The following is a 21898-nucleotide window of genomic DNA, read 5'->3' on the forward strand; positions in this document are numbered from 1 at the left end:
GAGCTGCTGGAAGCGAAGAGGGTATAAATGTTCAAGGGTGCACCCACGACACACTAAACACAGATTGCATGTGCTAATAGCCTTTTATTTCCACAGCCAGGGCATTTAAATACCTAGGAGAGAAATATTTGACTCTATATTTTTGACATTTGAGAGGTGATTGGTCAAACAAATGTACATATCCCAGTGAAACGTAATAGCCTTGGCATTTAAAAATGGGCACTGTGTATTTGGATCTACATTTTGGATTAATAAATGCAACATTTCAAATTAATAAATGCAATATTTGTTATCCCCGTAAAAAAAAAAAAAAAAATCCTCTGTGCTGTTCATTACCTTCCCCTTCACCACCTCACAACCACTGATCTCTTCACTGTCTCCGTAGTTTTGCCTCTTCCAGAAAGTCACATAGTTGAAATCATAAAGTCTGTAGCCTTTTCAGATTGGCTCCTTCACCTAATAATATGTGTTGAAATTTCCTCCATGTCTTTTCATGGCTTGATAGCTCATTTCTTCTTAGCGACGAATAGTATTCCGTTGTCTGGGTCTACCACAGTTCATCCATTCACCTACTGAAAGTCATCTTGTTTACTTCCAAGTTTTAACAATTATGAGTTGAACTGCTATAAACATCCCTGTGCACATTGTTATGTGGATGTGAGTTTTCAACTCCTTCGGATAAATACCAAGGAACACAGCCGCTGGACTATCTGGCAAGAGTATGCTTAGCTTTGTAAGAACCCACGAAGCTGCCTTCCAAAGTGACTGCATTGTTTTGCATTCCCACCAGCCATGAATGCTACTCCACATCCTTGTCAGCATTTGACATTGTCAGTGTTCCAGATTTGGGCTATATTCATAGGTGTGCAGTGGTACCTCATCGTTGTTTTTGTATGCATTCCTCTAAAGACAAGGATGTAGAGCATCTTCTCATATACTTCTTTGCCATCTATGCATCTTCTTTGGTGATGTCTCTGTTAAGTTCTTTTAGACCATTTTTTAATTGCGTTGTTTTCTTGTTGTTGAGTTATCCGGAACCATTTATTTTCTAAATTATTTTCTCCCGGTTTGTGGCCCATCTTCTCATTCTCTTAATGTTGTCTTTCACAGAGTAGAAGCTTTTAATTTTGATGAATTCCAGCTTATCAACTATTTCCTTCATGGATCATGCCTTTGGTGTTTTATCTAAAAAGCCATCACTACTCCAAGTTCACTTAGGTTTTCTTTTATGCTATTTCCTAGGAGTTTTATAGTTTTGTATTTTTACATTTAAATCTGTAATCCATTTTGAGTTTGTAAAGGGAGTAAGGCCTGTGTCTAGACACTTTTTTTTTTTTTTTGCCTGTGGATATCCAGTTGTGTCAGCAAAATTCGTTGAAAAAACTATCTTTTTTCCTGTCTTATTGTCTTTGCTCCTTTGCCAAAGATCAGTTGACTGTATATTTGAGGGTCTGTTTCTGTTTTTTTTTCTGTTCCATTGACCAATTTGTGTATTTTTTTGCCAATCCCACACTGTCTTGTTACTGTAGCTTTATTGTGAGTCTTGAAGTTGCTAGTGTAAGTCCTTCATCTTTGTTGTTCTCTCTCTTTTTTAAGATTTATTTATTTGACAGAGAAATCACAAGTAGGCAGAGAGGCAGGCAGAGAGAGAGGAGGAAGCAGGCTCCCTGCTGAGCAGAGAGTCTGATGCGGGGCTTGATCCCAGGACCCTGGGATCATGACCAGAACTGAAGACAGAGGCTTAACCCACTGAGCCACCCAGGCACCCCTGTTCTTCTCTTTCAGTACTGAGTTGGCTAATCAGGATTTTTTGCTTCTCCATGTAAACTTTAGAATTAATTTATCCATATCTATAAAGTAAACTTACCGAGATTGTGACTGGGATTGTATTGAATCTATAGATCAAATGGGAAGAACAGACATCTTGACAATGTGACTCTTCTTTTCTATGACATGAAGTATCTCTTTTTATTTAGTTTTTGTTTATTTAGTTTATCAGAGTTTTATGGTTTTCTTCATATCATGTGGATTTTTACTTACTTGTTAGAGTTATAACCCGACTCACTTTGGGAGGCTGCTGATATAAATGGTATTGTGTTTTTAATTTCAAATTCCACCTGTTTACTTTTGTATATTGAAATTGCATACTGTGACCTTGCTGGAATTGCTTATTAGTTGCAGGAGGTTTTGGTGATTCTTTCAGATTTCCTACATAGATGATCATGTCATCTATGAACAAAGACAGATTTATGTCTTCTTGCCCAAGCAATATGTCTTTTATTTCTCTTTCTTGCCTTGTTGCATTAACCAGGACTTCCAATACAATGTTGAAAGGAGTGGTTGAGACTTTGAGGACATCTAGGCCTTGTACCTGACCCTAGTCAGAAGAATTTGAGTTGCTCACCATTAAGTATGATGTTAGCTCCAGGTTTACTGTAACTATTTATCAAGTTGAAGGAATTCCCCTCTATTCCTAGTTTGCTGAGAGTTTTTATGATGAATGTGTGTTGGATTTTGTCTACTGCTGTTGCTGCATCTACTGATATGATCGATGGTGATATTATCAATAGCATGTAATGTGAAGATTATATTAATTGACCTTCAAATGTTGAATTAGCCTTGCATACTTGGGATAAATCACACTTGGTCATCGTGTTTCTTTCCAAACATTTTTGGGTTCAATTTGCTAATATTTTGTTGAGGATTTTTGCATTTATGTTCACGAGAGATACTGGTCTATAGTTTTCTTGTAATGTCTTTGTTTGGTTTTGGTATTAGGGTAATGTTGGCCTCTTGGAATGAACTAGAAAGTATTTCTTGTGCTTCTATCCTCTGAAAGAGATTGTAGAGAATTGTATAATTTCTTTCTTAAATGTTTGGTAGAATTCACTGTGAGTCTATCTGGACCTGGTGCCTTTTGTTTTGGAAGGTTATTAATTATTTATTGAATTTCTTAACTAGATATTGGCTTGTTCAGATTGTCCATTTCTTCTTATGTCAATCTGGGGAAATTGTGTCCTTCAGGGAATTGGTCCCTGTCATCCATGCTATCATATTTGTGAACACAGGGTTATTGATAGTTTTCTTTAGCATCCTTTCACTATCCACAGGATCCATAGTCATGTCCCCTCCTTGATTTGTGATATTAGTAATTTGTGTTAGCCAGAATAGAAGCTTATTGTATTATTGATCTTCTCAAAGAATTAGCTTTTCATTTTATCAATTTATTTTATTCTATTGATTTCCTGTTTTCAAATTCATTGATTTCTCCTCTAATTCTTTTTTTTTCTTTCATTTTGTTTACTTTGGACCTAACTTTGTCTTCTATTTTTAGTTTCCTATGGTAGCAACTTAGACTACTGATTTTCTATCTTTCCTTTTTAAATACATGCATTCAATGCAATAAATTTCACTCGAAGCACCACCTTTGTTGCAGCTCACAAATTTTGATGTGTTTATGTTCTAATTCTTAGTGGTTCCAAGAATAAGCTTAGACATTAAGAAATTTAATGAATTTGGTGAATGAATCCTGGGGTGATAACCTTTGTGGATGAGTAAAGTCTCCCAAAAGTAGGTTTTACTTTCAAAGAGTAAAGGAAGAAAGAAGGACATGGTATCTAGGAAAGAAAAGTAAAACTTGGGACAAGAAATAAGGTTAGAAACTGAGATGGATATAGGATCCTGTCTGGAAAGACTTAATTTGAGAGAATTTTTTTGGACTATGGGAATATTAAGTGGATAGTCAAACAAACAAATAAAAACCCACTAAAAATAGAACTGCTATCAAAATCCAGCAATCTTTCTTCTTGGTATTTATTCAAAGGAATTGGAATCAGGATTTCAAAGAGATACTTTGCACTTCCATGTTCATTGCAGCATTACTCGCAATGGCCAAAGTACAGAAAAGTACCTTAATATCCAATGATAGGTGAATGGATAAAGAAAATGTAGTATGTATATACAATGGAATATGATTCTGCTTTAAAAAATAAAGAAAATTCTACCATTTGTAACAACATGGATAGACCTGGGAGACAGTGATTAAGTGAAATAAGTCAGACACAGGAAGACATGCTGTATGATCTCACTTATATGTAAAACCTAAAATAGTCAAACTCAGAGGAACAGGGGGTATATTGGTGATTGTCAGGGGCTAGGGCTAAGGGGATATTTTGGTGATTGTGGAAGTGATAATTAAAGGTTACAAAGTTTCATTTATATAAATAAACAAGTTCAAGAGATCTATTATATGGTAGTAGATGATGATGATGATTATAATAAAGATATCATTATTATTATTACAAAGTAGGTGGGAGGAAAACTTGGGCCATAATGGGTATGTCTATGGCCTAGAGGATGGTGATGGTTTCATGGGTATATACTTACTCCAAACTCTTCAAGTTGTAAACATTAAATACATATAGACTTTTACATGTCAATTATACTTCAAAAGAAAGGAAGAAAGAAAGAAAAAGAGAAAGAAAGAAGACAGAGAAATGACAGAACTATGAATAGAAGTGAGGCCCTGTTATCTCTTCATGACTATCTCTTCTACAGAATCCTCTGAAAAGTTGGCAGTGACACAGTGAGAAGGAAGGAAGGAGAACTCTATCTCAGGGGAGTAGCAATCAGGGATGGCTCAGAAACAAATATAAACTAAAAAAAACACCTTTGTTTACCAAATATACCATTGGGAGGTAACTCTTAATAGGAAGAAAAAGCTGATTCCTGGGTCACTTATGGAAAAGGCACTGCTGCCTTCATAATTATCTATTTTCTTTTTGTGTTCTAGAAGGGGCCATCCTGTTATAGCTGCACTGTATTTCTTCATAAACAAACATCGATTCAAACCATCAGCCAAGTAAGGGATGCTCAGTGATTCTCTAGTCACAGCACATTGTAGAGTTACTTCCTTTTCCTAATTTCTGTTTCTATGAATAATTTACAGAGTTGTGCAACACACAGATGACACATGGGAATCAGAATTATTGTTTTCATGTAGACCACATTGTTTCTTGCCTATAAATTCCTTCCAACTGGCTTTGAAAAGAATATTGCTTTATACTGCTTTCAACCCAGGAGGGCTCCCTGAAAGTATTTACACCTTATATTCTAGAGAGTCTATTTCTGTGCTCCTCCATCTTGCCATTCAGATGGACTACATCAGTCAGGGTTTCTTGTTAGGGGAAAATTCCACTGGGGTACAGGAGAGTTTAGGATTCTTGTGACGAAAAGGTAGAGGCAGAAAATACAAAAACCAACTGTTTGGAAGAAATCTGGAGCACCCTAAAAGTCACTGTAATTAAAACACAGCAGTTTGTAATTATTCTGAAGGGAAAAAAAACAGTAAGGAAGGCTCAAAAAACACTGATGTGGTTGCCCAAGGTCCTGCCACATTAATTCAAATTGACTTAGATAGGATACCCTCAGATGGGCTGAAAACTAGTTGGAAGGCTTAAAACAAAAGAAAATGCAATATAATGAGGTGGAAAAAGCCGTGGGTTTGGAGTCATTGGAGTATGGTTAGTTCTGCCATTGACTAACCGACTGACCTTTGGCAACTCATGGAACTTCTCTGTGACTCAAATTTGTAACTGCAAAACAGGATACTACCACTTAACCTTGGGTTTAAAGAATGTGTGCAAAGGTTATTTTCTGTTTTCAAATGCTGCTCTCCACACCCCTCTTTCTCCTTTCCATCCAGTGATAGACAGTCTCCTGCCTCACTTTCCCACCAGCCACCTGCTACCTCTTCCTGTGTACTTCCAAATTCTTCCTTAGCATCAGCCTCCAAATTCACAATTTTTTAAATATTTCCTGAAGGCAGCATTCAGTGTCATTAAAAAATGTAACCCATTAGGATACTGATGTTCAGTTTCTTCAAATTATACTTCAAATTAAGAAAATATTATCCCTCTGCTGTTCATTGACCATTTACAACTTCTTGGCTCCTATCAGTAGCTAAACTTAATTTGCTGTTCAGATGCTTGTTGGAGGTGAGGAGGTCAAACATAAAGGGGCTTACTGAAGTGTTGCTTTGATAAAGCCAGAGTAATCTCTGTAATGGTTTAAAGATGTTCTCTCAGTGCTCAGGAATAATGATCGTTACTGTTTCAGTAGGAGCTCTCAAATTCTATTGTGTATTAGAATCATCTGAAAAATTAGTTAAAAATGAAAATTTCTGAAGCCTGCTTCAAAAGATTCTGATTTGGAACATTTAGGTAGAAAACCAAGAGCCTGCATTTTTCACAAGGATCCCCAGGGATTCGGATGCATGTGAGCCACCGCCTCCCGAAATGCGACGAAGCTCATGCAGGCAATTCCAAGAGTAACCTGGAGTTTTGAATCCTTGTGGCTTTAAAAAAGAATATTTTATAAAGAAAAACATTTGCAAAAGGATTTTTTGTATTAAAAAAGTGACGTCTGCCATCAGAGCACAGACAGGAGTTTGGATGGTAGTTTGTTTACATGATTCCTGGGTGCCTTAGAGAAGTGAACTCGTTTTACATTCTTAGTATGTAGCATAACACCATTAGCCACTCCGAGCAGGTATCCTAGGAATGAAATGCATGTAAAATAACAACACCTTAGTCATGAAAAGTACAATAGAAACACTAATAATTATATCTTTAGTATCAATAATTTCAAGAGCTAGATTATTCAGCTAAATGAAGAAAAGCTAAGCCCAGGTTTTCCATTAATTAGTGTTTTCACCCACATAAAGGGCAAAGTGTATGTTTGTCAACACCCAGGGGTAAATCTCGGCCAGAGACAGGCTCAGGTGCAACCAAGAAATATCTACGTGATTGCTTAGCAGTTTTCTGGCAGTCACAGCAACTTAACAGAATCTGCCCTTGACTTGTTTAGTACAAAGAATTGTCAATACAATGGAATACAATGTATACATGAAATTGGATAGCAACATTTTCTTTCTTCTTGCACTACTTCATTTCAGACAATTTCAACCCATCCTTCAAAAGAAAGAAAAGGAAAATTCCTAGTTATAGACTAGCTGGAAGTGAATTATGCCATTTTTCCTATGACCTGGGAGCCATTTTTTATTCTGTGCAAGAGAGTGGCAGATAGACCACAACTGCACTGGATTTTGGAACTTAGTGAAAGATCCACAGAAGAATGTGGTGACTTGTGTCTTTCTCTCTCTGCCCTTAAACCTTCAAACGTTTCTATGTATAACATGCATATACACTGAATGCATGACAACGCAGGACACACACACACCCAGTGTATATATGTGTGTGTGTGTGCATGCACACCCACATTTTTAGATTCACAACATTTTAGATTTTTGGCAAGAGAAAAAGTTTTTAGTCCAATTTTCCAACTTTGAATGGTTAAATATAACCCCAGGAAGTACTTCTATAGCAATCTGAGTGCAAAATGTTGTATTCTCATCATGTTTGTATCCCAGCTAGGTCTTGATAAGCTACTCAAGGAAGTCATAATGTAAATAGGCCGGACTTTCTCCTAAGGTTTGTCTTATCTTGTCTAATTAAGATAGACCAGGTTATGCAGCAATAATAGAAAACTCCCAGAACTCAGTGACTTACACAACAAAAGTTCTCTTTCCTTTAAAATCACTTGTGGATGTAGGAGACCCTCCAAGCCACCTGTCCTTCAGGGGCAGCTCTGCGATGTAGATCCCCAATGTCAGCACAAGGTCGGTGCCTCTGCTGCTCAGCACGGGAAGGCAGCTCGGGGCTGGCGGCAGCAGTTAAATGTTTTGGCCTGGACATAGTACACATCACTTCTGTGAAGCCCATGCTGAAGCCTTTTAGTACCGTGGTGCTGCTCCACCTCACTGCTGTGGTTTAGGGAAATATAATCTACCCTGTGCCCCAGAAACAGAGAACTGGCTAGAATCAGAAGAGAAGTCTCTACTGTACAGATTAAATGGTTTCCAAGGAAATATATAACAGAGCAAAAAGCTTCTTTTAAGAGGGAAGAAACATAAATATAAACAAATTGATGAAGAAACTACTTGATCATAAAAGAATAACAGATCTTAGATGCTGATTGTGAAGGAGAATTCCAGGTTGAATGTATTTTTTTAATTTCACTGAAGCTAACTTTAAGATCGTTGTGAGTTTGTTTTAAAACAACTTTAAAATGCCATGTAGCTGATATTTTAAAGCAATCTATCTTTTGTTTGTCCATCTATATTTAAATTAAAAAAACAGAAATAATAATAGAACCTGGGACAATAGAAAGCCCAAAAGGAAGCTGATGAAATGGTGTTCTGAGGTAAGTCTTCATTCCGTCACTAAGTATATGGTCTACAATCTTGCGGACTTTGATTAAAGCAATTTTCCCTTCCTTTGATCATATACATTTTTTCTTTAAGGAGTTCTTAGAAAAATGTTATAACATAATGTAAGTATGATTTAAAGTGATGCTAGGCCAAAGCTTGAAGTATTGTGCCCGTGTCCTTTCTGGTTATCCCAGAATTTCTATAAAATGGTGGCTAGGATTGAGCTGATTCTCTGATAATTCTCTAGAATCCCTCATGGATTAAAAAGTGGACTGGTCCCAAGTCTGACACATAAAGCTGACACAAAGAATTTAGAACTAAATTGCTAACATAGTTTATGATAGTTTTCTCCTTAGTCACAGAGGTGTGATCAAACTTACTGGTCCAGCCATTGGGGTTGGTTGGCTAGAGATCCTTGAATGAGAAGAAGGAATTGAATGAATTTATAAGTGGAAGCCAAGCTTAAGTTTAACTTTTTAAAAGCATCTTTAATATCATAATTAATCTTGTATGATTATCATTTAGGATAGTTCAAAATATTGTCTGCTATGGGAGAGCTCAAATGCAATACTTTCTGTATGTGCTGGACTAGGTCAAGTCTGAATTCCCCTCCAGAGCTAGGATTTGATGTGTAGACAGAGCGTGCAATTTTGCAATCTGCCAAGCCAGAAGAGGATTTAATATTACATTCAAAACTGTACTCAAATTGTCAAAAAAATGTTCAACAAAATAACACTGCAAATCATACTCAGTCATACTAGCTGGCAAAGGTAGCATGACAAAATTGAGGAATAAAGCATATGGGACGTAGTGTTATTTACATGTTTTCAGGGCTTACGCTCTGGGTGGCTCGCTATTTACAAGACAGCAGTTTCCACCCTTCCCTTCTGCTTTAGGTTTGAGACAAGGCCAAGTTCTCCATCTGACTTCATATGACTGTGGTCTAGTTCAGATTAGCATTTGTCACCACTCTTCAGAGTAGGCAGGCATGCAGCAGACTGGGGGAAGAGAAGGGGAGGGAGGGAGTGGGGAAAGGGGGGAAGACAAAGGAACCAACTCTGTTGAAGGTAAACATACCTGAGACAGTCCCAGTAGCGAAATATGGAGGCTGCATGGTGGTCAGAGGCTCACAGTTTAATTTTAGAGAACAGTTGAAGGAAAGAGCATTTTTGAATTCTCAAAATATTTGCTACCACCGGAAGAAAAAGTCATTCAGTAAAGCATTATTATGCTCCCTCTCTCTGAAGATGTTTTACAGAATTCTAAGCTTCTTAGAAGCTAATGGGACATCTGGCTGAAAGATGACAGATCATAAATACTTTTCAAATAAATTAAGACATGGTTTCACAGAAAAGAAAAACTAGCATCCAGGACAAATGAAGCAATGTAACACATGTATTTTTAAAAGTTAAAATATGACATTCTATCAATATGAAAAATATTACCAAAAATATTAAAAGAAAATAATGGTAATGAGATATTTTAAAGATCATGTAAACAGCACTTTTTTTTTCCTTTACGACTTTAGAACATGAACTCTTATGGGCCGGACATTGTTTTAAAGGCTTTACATGTATTAACCTTCTAACAACCTTATGGAATTTTCTAAAACAGAGGAAACTGACGCAGGGCAAGGTTAAATACTAAGCAGGTAAATGATGAATGTGAGACTTGAACCCAGACAGCCTGGCTCTGTCCTGCATAAACTGTGATAAATCATGAAAGGGATGAAATCTTCTCTCAGTAAAGTTTTGCAATGGGAACAATACTGGGTATTTCCAAATTACTAAATACGTGATGTAATTTCTGATGTTATCACTGGTGGGCTTTATCAGTTACAGTTAATAGGTAAAATCTGAGGAAAGGAGCTAGTGATCCTTGGCTCTGTGTTATGAACTTTGACTAAGATTTAGAACAGAATTGAATTACATTGTACAGCCATTTCTACTTTTCTACGCTGCAAATGTAATAAAGCTCATCACGCTATTAAGTTATTGATTTGGACTGGTGATTTCCCTTGAGAGTTGATTGGAACGTGGGAGAAGGGGAGTTTTTTTGGAAGAACATTTATTGTTACATTTACATGAGCTCCTCTGTCCTTTCCATTCCAACGGAGTTAACCTGTGTAAACTATAGGCTACATCACGGTATTCGGTAGTATTGATGTGCTTGAGCTGGGGAACATAAATCTTTTCCCCACCAGGTAAACAATAGCAATTAAATGGAATTTGGCTTAGAAGGGAAATGATCTTCCCACCACTTCGCCCCATCAGCATAAACCTTAACACTGCAAGAAGCCACAGGGTTTACTGCAGGCTGTGGTGATGTACCACTCAGCACAATCCGATTGCCAAGAGGCTGGGCCTCGAGCTTGTACTGAGAAAGATCATCAGCATCCTTTCAAAGGAGATATATTACAAAAGTGAATCCAAACAGATTGAGTGGCTAGATTAAATAAAAGAGACGAATGTGTCTGGCAAAAGGAAATAGCTCCCCTTCTGAAAAGCATGGCTTTGGCATCAGGCGGTCCCGAGTTGGAACTCAGCTCCACAGTTTACAAGCTGTGATCACTGGTGAGTTGCTGAACCTCTGTCAGCTTTGGTTTCCTCTCCTTTCAAAGAACTGTTAAAAGCATTAAGTGGCTATAATATGTTTAGCACAATGCGTGGCACATCATAGAGCTCAATAAATTATTTTTAAGTGCAAAGCTACCTCTCAACAAACTCAATGATTGGAAAAAGGGTGTGAATAAAATATTTTTGAGAACTCATACCTGAGGCATTCTTTCTCATGAATCAAAAATCCATTTTGGAAGCCTGATTCCATATTATTCAATTTCTGAATAGTGACTAATTTGAATTATTCTAAATTAAGTGAATAATGAGGTTGTTCGATGTGCTTACTTTTTAAAATGAAAGTCATTTTGATCCTCATCACACTCAAAGCAAACCAAGACTGATTCTATAGTAGTTCCTCAAATTTAGAAGATGAGTTTCTGATTTTGAGGATAATTTGGGCCAAAGATCAGAGAAATCCCTTCTACTTGCAGGCACTAAACTAGAAATGTTCCTTCTTTTCCAAGAGTCATACATTGGTCAGAAGGGTTACTCAATAAGGTCTCTTTTACCCTTTATTCATGATAAAATTAAATAACATATCAACAGCATGGAATCCTAGCCTTTCCCTAGTGACATACCTTTCCTTAGAGTGTTTCATGTGTCCTTGTACTGGTGACATGCATACTCCCAATCTTAAAAAAGGTGGAGGGAAACAAATCTGACTATGTTAAAGATCAGGGGAAATAACCTGGTCATTGCTTCTTCCCTGGCAAGGGAATTTCTAGATTCACTCTCTCCAATAGGGTAGTTACTAGTCACAGGTGGCTATACACATTTAAATGAAAATTAATTAAAATAAAATAATTTAGTTTTCTCAGGCACACTAGCCACATTTCAAGAGTTCAAGAGTCACAAACAGCTAGTAGCTACCATATTACATAATTCACATATAATACACAGTTTCCTTCATCTCCATACCTTCTGTCAGGAAGCATTGCTAAATGACTGACAGTAAAGGTATCCAATTATAATTTTTCTTTCTCATTGGGCACACCAAGATACAGTCTTCCTCTTATTTTCTCTTATTTTTTAAGAAGTTTGTAAAAATACTTAGAGAATGAAATGTAGCAGCATCTTGTGCCTTTACTCCCATCTTTGTTTTGACTTCTTCATGGGAATGGAATCTCTCCGTACTTATAGTTCCATGTTCTCAGTTTCATGGCCGCCTGACAGTGATCTCAGCTTGCTGAAGCCAACCTGATTGACCAGGGGTTAACTGACACATTTCATCTCTCAAGTATTTCTATTAGTCGATTGAATATATGCTAATTAGAATAGCTATTCAGCAGAGGACAGGCTGAAAGGGGTACCCAAGCCAGGCAGTAAGGCAACGAGATGGCTCTTTTCTTTTCTACCGCTCTGGTTTGGAATCTCTTGGATTGCGCCATTTCCCTTCCCTCACGACGATACCAGTCCCATCTTATTTATGCTTCCTTCCTTGTTATTTGTCAGTGTGTATCATAATAGCAGGAGGGTGGGGCCACCGGGCAAAGAGAAAAAAGAGAAAATACACTTTTCATGAGGGCCGAGAAGCCCGTCTCCTCCCTAGAAGACTCATCAAGGCTGAGAAAATGTCGGTCCTTTGCGCCCCAAGCCACGGCTATTCCTTCATCATCCTGAACCTACATCCTATTTACTTTACACCTCAGCTCAGTAAGAAAAAGTACAGAATCACCTGAAGCTGCATATTCTTTTGTAGTATACACAATTCTTGATGAGAAGATGTATGATTACCTCAAGGGCTAGAGAAAAGGGGTACCTTTTCTACTTCCACTTTTCCCACCATCATGAATAAAATTCCCAATCAATCTGGAGAGGATTATATAAGAAACTGTGGCTATTTATAATGTTGAATTCTATTCCACAGTAAACCTTCAAGAAGAGACACTCTGCTTGGCAAAGTAGTAAGAATAAAGAGAGGTAGGCCGGTCAAAGTTGAAGCCCAATAAAAGGGGGTGAAAAAGGAACCAACTAGCACCCAGGTTACAGACGTACCCAGAGCCATTCATTTACCAACTATCTCCATGTCTTCAACGGAGTCTTGTTTTTATCATCTGTACCTCATCCTATTAGGATCCCTGCCCCAGTGACAGAAACCACAACTGGTTACTTGTTTCTATTCCTACACATTGTTTATGTTCTTAGCCTCCAAAGTGAAACTATGAATGCATTTTCCCAGAGAGACATTAGTTGGTTCAATAAATTTAGGTCTCAGGAGATCATGAGCTGTATTGTGGAGAAGTGATTATTTGGGAGCAAGAATGGAAGAAGCAAGGGCTCACTGGGGAGACTATTTCAAAAGTCTAGGCAAGAGATGATAAAGGCTTTGGTCGGGGAGGTAGTCGTGAAATGAATGGAAAACAGTAGATAGGACTCAGGAGAGACCTTCCGGTAAAGCAGACAGGACTGACTTGAGGAGGAAGTGAGGAGAAAAAAGAGAAATGGAGGAGATGATAACTGACATTCGTTGATTGGGAAATATTATCAAAGACAGAGAAAAGACTTTCTGGGTGGCAGGGGGGCGGCTAGCAATAAAGAGCATTGGTTTTACTATGTGAAGTACCACATCCAAGTGGAAATATTAAGTAGGGAGCTAAATACAGGGCTCTGAGCTTCAGAGAACTGGGTGGCAGGCACAAATTCGGTGGTCTTTAGCATTCAGACAGTATGTAAAGCCATGGAATCAGATGAGATCATGCACAAAGAGAGACTAAAACAAGGAGGGCACCAGCGCTGTTACATTTAAGGTTGAGGTCCATTGAACACTCCATTATGGGTTATATCGAATTTTTCAGCCAGCCTGGTAGACTACTTCATATGCGTAATAGAGAGTATGCATCGCAAATTATAAGGAATAGGGAGAAAATCCTTCTCTGAACACGAGATTTCTTCACGTGAGGAACTGCCAGCATAAGAAAGAGTTACATTAGGTAGATTATTGTGACAGTCTGGAAAAATTTCGTTTATATAAAAGGGAACAAATCTTACTCTTCGACAACTGCAGCCAGCTGGTTATTTATCTGGATTGCTTAGAAACAATAGGCCAGAGTTTCCCCAAAAGTCTGATGTGGTATTTCTACCTAGTTTACTTCATTTTAGGGACCAGCTTGCAGACATGATAGTTTTTTATAATGAAGGGTAGAAGGTCTTTTTTCCCTGCTTTCTGAGACAAAAAGAGAAATGTGTAAGAGGAAATAAAAGATGTGTTGTTTAGCTTTAGCAATCTAAGAGCTCACAGACATAAAAAATATTGGTTTGCCTGTAAAGTTATAACACAGAATGGATGCTAAAGACTAGCTCACTGAGACAATAAGTACAATTTTACTAATTGAACCATAGTCTAACATGTTTATAGTTTAAAAATTAAACATTTACACTTGGGGCCGTTGTGGAAAGCAGGCGAAAAGAAAGATAAAAACAGAACACAGGGGAAAATGTTTCCAAGAAGGTAGTACCTTCCACAGTGTCCGGCAGTTACTAACATTTTACGGAACAGTACCGACACTCAGGAGCAAACGCTCAAAATGCATTACTTATAGATCTTGCCACAAGGAATTTTCTATAATCTGTCTCAGCATCTGCGCTGTGTTGAAGTCGGTGATTTGTACATTCTGTGGCTTCAGAGTTTTCTTTTTAAATCAGCTCCCAGACTTCTGAGAACTGAATGTTTGCCAGGACTGAGTCAAGTTTTCCTACCTTTACAACGAGTTTGTTTCTTGATTTCTCTGTATTTCTCAAAAATACAAGACCAGTTTGTATCACCACTGGGAGTCGGAGGTAGATTTTAAAAGCCTATCAGATGTTTCTTGGCTTCTGTGATCAGAAGGACTCTGATACCACATTGCTCTGGACATTCCCAACCTGACCCACTCCCAAACCCCTCCCTTCTCCTCTCAACCACATCCCCAGCCGGGCCCTTGGAGGCTTTTACTCTCCATCACAGAACCCTGTGTGGACAATCCCTTCTCCCAACTTTCTTCTTGCTTTCTTTTTGTAACTGAAAACTTCATGGACTGGGACCAGTGAGTCTCATACTTACCCTACAGCCCACTCAATGGAAGGCTTTTTCTTAGTCTTACGGCCTGGAACCCCTTACAACCATTAGAAATTATTTCACACATCATTTTTCAGATGGGCTTCCCAACTCACACTCTTAGAAGATTTCTTAATTTGGGTAGCACATTTCTACCGATTCAGTGCTGTTCGAGTTGCTATGATATAGAGATTTAGTCATTCCAGCAGTGTTTGGAAGTGCAGAATTCATTTTAGAGTATTTAGAAGTTTTGTTGAGTCCTAGAAGGCTGGTTACTGTTTCATGAGAGGCTAACTCTCCTACAGAACCCTCATGTAGAAATACAGCAAATTTTGCCTAATCCTTTAAATTAGTCGTCAGAATCTACCAGCTCAGAATTAGTCAACTCATTATACTATAGGTACAGTGATTGATTGCTTGACTGAGATTTAATATATTACAGGTGCAATGATTGATTGGTTGATTGATTTAATCATTTATGAACTCACAATTATATAGGAAGTCCACACCACAGGCTAGGCACCATGGAATGCCCTCAAGACATGATAGACAAAACAGATGTGGGCTCTCCCTTTAAAAGGAGGGGTCGTATACAAAAATAAGAAATGCATTATTAATTAAAAATGACAATTACAAAAATTTAAAAAATAAAATAAAAACAAAAAAATTTAAAAATTAAAAAAAGAAATAAAAACAATTAACACAAAACGATTATTTGCTTCTATAAGTACTCCATAGGGAAAGCCCAGTATGTAACATGTGGGGTGGGGAGAGGTAAAATTTAAAGGGAATCAACATGCAAAGAATGGAAGCTTCTGAGGAAAAGAAAACAGAAACCTGGAGGACAGCAAAGAACATCTTACTAGGGCTTTTCCTTCTGTTTATATAGCAATGATTGATGTCCAAGCAGCTCCCGCATCGTGGAAGATTAGGTGCAGAAAGTGTGCTTATTTTTCAATTAAATAAAGGGAACAGCTTCAGTTTTGCCTGGCTTAAGGCAATTCTGGCAGTCACAGCTGGGAGGTCTTGTAGACTTTCTGCCCACTTCACTGGGTGCTGGTGGTGATGCTACAAGTAAGTGGCCCATGGACTAAGAACACACTGGCTTTCTGCTTCTTGTTAGTAGTCTCTAGAGCCACAGTAGAGCTGTTCGCCAGTATGTAAACAGAAGACTAGGAGCTGCGTGCTTTGATCTGACTCTCCTTCTTCTCTTTGGAGTTTTAGACATGTTTTCCAGGTTTTTATCTATGGCTTTTTTTTTTCTTGCTTAGAATTTAATATGCAAAAGCTATATTTTTAAATTAGTGATGAGAGAATTCTTTTGCTTTTATTGTTCTTTAAAGCGTACACATCATTAGGAAATTCTGTTCCGTTTAACTGCCAGATTAAAAAAAAGTTATAATTATAGAAACTTGACTCAGTGCAGAATAACACCAATCATAGGGACATTGTTCTGGTTTTGATTTCAAAGCAATCACTGAGCAAGGCTCTGCTGAATTGGAACATGAATCAGCATTTAGCAGGGCCGAGTTTAAACCTCTACTCCAGATTCTGAGTGACAGACAACTTCTAAATAGGGCACTGTTTGTTCATAGTTTTAGGTATCTGTGATTTACTTGGCTTTGCTAGACAATAGGGACTTTGGTTGAGTTATATTTTTAACATTCCTTAAAATAAATCAAAGAGTGTTCCCATTTTGGATGCGGATTAGTATGGTGGAGGAAATGAAGAATTTACAAGTGCCGAGTGTCCAGGGATTATGCACTGGGCTCTGGGTTGGATTGCCTTGATTAATATTTTTTTGGTTGCACGGAATAGAAACTGGCTCTGGCTCGCCTAGGGGAAAAAAGTAAGTGGTGTTGGCATACTGGAAGAATATTTGGGTATCTCATCGAATCCAGGACTCAGGCACAGCAGGGATCACGGGGCTTCTGACCTCAGAAGTTCCTGTGGGTCTGTCTCCCTAGCGAAAAGCAGCTGAAGGGTCTCACTGGACGATTCTTCACAGAAGGCCCAGTGGGATCCGGTCTTCACTGGTGGATCAGTCAAGGTCCGAGGGACTGGATAATACTGTTTTAGCCACTTCTTTTTGGGCAACCACACCTGTATTTTGTGGGCGGTTCACAGAGAAAGGGGAATTATTGTGAACTGGTGGCCATACTAGCAAGGTCTATTCTATGGAGCATTTTAAAAGCTTAATTCAATTTTCACAAAAATCCTACAAAAACCACTATTTCCACCTCACAAAGAGAAAACTGAGACTCAAATTGGTTAGGCAACTTGTCCAACGTTCCACAGTTAGAATGTGGCAGGCCCTGAGCTCCAACTAGCTTTATAAAAGGGGGTAGTCTTCTTCTTAAGATTAAAATGAAGTAAGGAGAGTACATGAACTAGAAAGTTCCAGGTATCTTCTCACAGAGAGAGTATTAGGTATCTCCAGTAGACTAGAAAGACTGAAACTGCATGTTGAAAACTCTGAGTTGAATCCCAACACCACCCGGTCATTTTGGGCAAGTAAACACCTTTCCACTAATAAATATGGATGTATCATCTCCTTCACTAGATATTGTAACCTTATAGGTCACCGGGATAACATGTGAAAATGCCAGGCACAAAGAGGATACTCATCTGGGGGGAGGGAGAACTTTTCTATTAATGAACCCTCAAGCATGCTATTAAAAATGGGGTCACAGTTTGAAAATGGCTTTATTATTCCAAAAATCGAATGGCTGTCTTACTCTCAGCCTTTCAGATGGTGCCTTACTCACCTAAATATAAAAGTAGAAAATGCTACATAAAAAGAGTTAAGAAAAATCATACAATAGGCAAAAAAAGCTTTAGACACAAAACATATGACTACTTTTCTTTGAGACTCTGGGCTCACATTCAGGGCAAGACTCTCACCTTTAGTCATGGCACAATATTTAAGCATTTAATTTTCTCAGTGGCTATGACCTGAGATGGTCTGTGTCCTCTTGATAACCAGAGCAAAAAAAGAATAGTTCTCAATGAGATCTAGAACTTGAACATCACTGAACAGATAGTAAGACTGGAAGGATTAATGTATTCAAATAATCATTTCTTTGCCCAGATGATCATTTTTAGTTACTTTTAAGGACAGCTCTTTGGGAAAGAAGCACCAAACAGCAATCCAAGAATTTCTAGTTGTGCTTGCTGGGTGTTCTGCGAATGCTCCCAGACTAATCAGTATCAATTTGTTTCGAATTACTTCAAACAATTAGTCTAAGTCAAGAGCAAAGCTGGAACCCCAAATAGAAGAAGAGCAAAAGGCAATCTGTGGTGGTAGGGGGTGGAAGAGCGGTGTAGACTATTTCATTTTCTTGACATTTCTACTATCTCTGGATCTTAGTCTCTCTGGATCTTAGTTTCAGTGACCTTCTATGCTTCATTTTCATCTAATTCATGTTTTAAGTGACTTGCAAAATATCTTACCATTTTAAATTTGAGGACAGAGAGTCAAATGATTTTAAATAGGACTCTAACATTGTGTTATTGGCTTATTCCTGAATTAAAAGCCCTCCTCTCTCTATTTACTATGCTGCATTTCAAGTGAGTGGCTTTAATATCTTTTTTAAGTTTATAAGAGAAAACGAATTAGTCATCAACATTTAAAGATTGTTGGTAAACATTATTCTAAATGGTTAGGAGGAGGTCTATTTTATTTTCATTTTTATTTTTTAAGAAAGGCAGACTGCCACGTGCAGTGCCTCATTTGGATGTGTCTGCAGTCTTGGAAGACTGACTACCCTACGTTCTCCTACAAAAGGACCTTGAGAGCTTGTCTGGAGGTTCTAGCAGGGGAGCGCAGCTACTCGTATACCCTTGACTGAAGAACGGTCCTTTCCTCTACTGGGGAAGGTCGTCCTCTTCAACTGAGAGCGCAGCTTCGGGAGGAACACACATGGAGAGGTGAGGGAGGAAGGGGATACCGGCCTAGCTGGCCAGATCAGCAGAATCAACCCTGGCGATCAATGGAGTGATAGATGTTGCAGCCAGATCGCCCTCACATCCGAGGAGATCTATTTATAGAAGTTTGAGTAAAAAAGATTTTTTAAAAAGAATTAATTTTTTTTTAATATTTTATTTATTTGACAGAGAGAAATCACAACTAGGCAGAGAGGCAGGCAGAGAGAGAGGAGGAAGCAGGCTCCCCGCAGAGCAGAGAGGCCGATGCGGGGCTCGATCCCAGGACCCTGAGATCATGACCCGAGCCGAAGGCAGAGGCTTTAACCCACTGAGCCACCCAGGCGCCCCTAAAAAGAATTAATTTTTAAAAAGGATTAAAAAAATAAAACTAATAACCAAATACGTTTTTGGAGTTCTTTTTATTACATTGAGAAATCTCAGAAAAGTACAAAGCCCATGGAAATAGAAGCATTTCAGAAAACAAAACAAAATGTTTGCATACATTTTAATGACAGCATTTTAGTTTTGATGTTAAAAAAAAACTCATGATTTCTCATTAAAGTACATTACTCATGATTTAAGTACATTCTGAAGTACTGGGAAAGGATTTTACATCTTTTATATTTGAACCTGACTTCCCATAAATGACTAAGTTCTATTATATTTCTGGAGATTAAGTTCATGATAATGATTAATAAGAAAAATGATTTCACTGATTTATAGTGGCTTTGAAGAACAGAAACAGAAAATAAGCATCTATCACACACATACCCCTTTAGGCACATCAGATCAAAGCTGAATTAATATAATAATGTTCAGTATTTTTAATTGATACCAGTGAAAACACATAGATCCCACTACAGAAAAGGGATCTGGTAATATCAGAATGACTCTTTGTCATATCAGTGTTTTACATTGAAGTTATATAGATAAGTAAATGATGCTGAAGTCCATGCTGTTTCTATCCTCAAAATCAAATAAATGATTACATTCTAGAATCTTATCAAGGGTCACTGTGAAGCATTAAGTAAAGATAGTTACTATTTTTTGCCAAATACAATATAATAGGCCACTGGAGGCTAGTAAGTTTAATTAGCTTTTGGTAACATGGCAATTTTCAATGGCTTTTAGGTCACATCATACTTTTCCATTGCTACACTATGACAACTACTACTCCTAAGAAAATGACAGTAAATGTAGAGGAGAAAACAAAAGAAAATAAGTTAGATCTCGTGATAGTTCTTCCAAATATTGGTTTGGTTTACCCTTGAAGTGGAAATCAATTCTCCAAGGTTTGGAAGGAAAACAAAAGCATCTTTATACTTCACAGCATGTATTTTGGAGGTCCAGTGATTTATCCATTGCCAGTGTGGGTTAGCTTGTCACGTTCTCTTTATTCAATGTCAACTGGTTCTGTAGCTATTAACGCACTTAACTGTTTCTGAGCACAAGAGAGGAACAGTTCCAAACTGGACAGGCTTCTTTGGCGGATGACTTGATCAAGCTGTTGTGTTTTTTTTGTTTGTTTTTTTGTGTTTGTTTGTTTGTTTTTAAAGAGAGAGAAAAAGAGAAAAAAAATACACTTAGTTGACAGATAAGGAATATTATGCCACCGAAGCCCACTAGAGAAAACTTTTAGATAATGATGTAGAAAATCAAATAGTGCCTTATATTCAGAGACAATGGAGTCACAATTCTGGCCTGTAACTGCTAAAGTGAGATGATGCTCATTACAGTTTTAAAAATTGATACTGGTATTCAGTTATTAGAAAATAGCATAAATTTAGTTATAGTGATTTCAGAAAGCAAAAATATAAAGATGTCAGTTCTTAATGAATATATTCTTAATGAATATACAGACTAAATAGCCACAAAGAACACAAAGAATATAAATATTACAGATGTGAAAAACAAAAGAAATACACAGTACAAAAATACAGCATAATTACATCATGCATAGACTTTAGCAGAATTAAGAAAAAGTGAGAGATCATCCTGAAGCTGAAGTTAGAGAAAGTTCTTGGGACAGGTGTATTTTAAGAAATACTTGATACTGTTGAAACTTACTTGACCTGGTCTTCCTGCTGAGTTAAGAGACTGTTTTAATGTATCAATAACAAATTAATATAGTGAACAAAAGGCTAATAATAAAAGTCATATAACAAAGAATTTTCTGGATGGTAAGGATTATTGAATACATCAAGATAAGTTTCTAACTCTCCTTCTGCCCTAAAATATTTGCCCATGATCCAAGAGACACATGAAAAGATGCTCAACACCACTCATTATCAGGGAAACGCAAATCAAAACCACAAGGAGATATCACCTGACACCAGTTAGAATGGCTAAAATCAACAACATAAAAAAGAACAAGGGATGGTGAGGATGTGGAGAAAAGGGAACCCTCATGCACTATTGGTAGGAATGCAATTGGTAGGAGATGTTTGGAAATGTATGGAAAACAGTATGGAGGTTCTTCAAAAAGTTAAAAATAGAACTACTGCATGATCCAGCAACTGCACGACTAAATATGTACTAAAGAACACAAAAACACTAATTCAAAGGGATACATGTGCCTGTATGTTTATTGCAGCATTATTTATTAATAGCCAAATAAAGGAAGCAGCCCAAGTGTCCATTGATTGATGAATGGATAAAGATGTGGTGTGTGTGTATTTTATATACATAATGGAATAATATATATAATAATGGAATATTATTCAGCCATAAAGAAGATTGAAATCTTGCCATTTGCAATGACACACATGGAGCTAGGAAGTATAATGTTAGGTGAAGTAAGTCAGAGAAAGACAGACACCATGTGATTTCACACATACATGGAATTTAAGACACAAAACAAAAGAGCAAAGGGGGAAAAAATGAGAGAGAGAGAGAGGGACAAACCAAGAAACAGACTCTTAACCACAGGGAACAAACTGAGGGTTACCAGAGGGGAGGTAGACTGGGGGATGGGTGAAATAGGTGATGGGGATTAAAGGATGCTCCTCCTGTGATGAGCACTGTGTAATGTATAGAATCGGGGAATCACTG

General features: G+C 37.7%; 1 protein-coding gene across 5 annotated transcripts in view; it reads right to left on the reverse strand.

The window, feature by feature from the left end:
- Nucleotides 1-21898, reverse strand: part of CCDC91 (coiled-coil domain containing 91) — a 378569-nt gene that overhangs the window by 21436 nt on the left and 335235 nt on the right. For 4 of the 5 annotated variants that reach the window (XM_046013618.1, XM_046013619.1, XM_046013620.1 and 1 more), the window contains exon 13: nucleotides 19256-20351. The exons of the other annotated variant lie outside the window; for it this stretch is intronic. In XM_046013618.1, the coding sequence (XP_045869574.1) occupies nucleotides 20241-20351 (111 nt within the window). In that variant the 3' untranslated portion in view covers nucleotides 19256-20240. Of the gene's footprint in view, nucleotides 1-19255; nucleotides 20352-21898 lie in introns of those variants that run through there. 5 annotated transcript variants of the gene reach the window in all.

This window comes from Meles meles, chromosome 7 (genome assembly GCF_922984935.1).
Source record: "Meles meles chromosome 7, mMelMel3.1 paternal haplotype, whole genome shotgun sequence".
Classification (NCBI taxonomy): Eukaryota; Metazoa; Chordata; class Mammalia; order Carnivora; family Mustelidae; genus Meles; species Meles meles.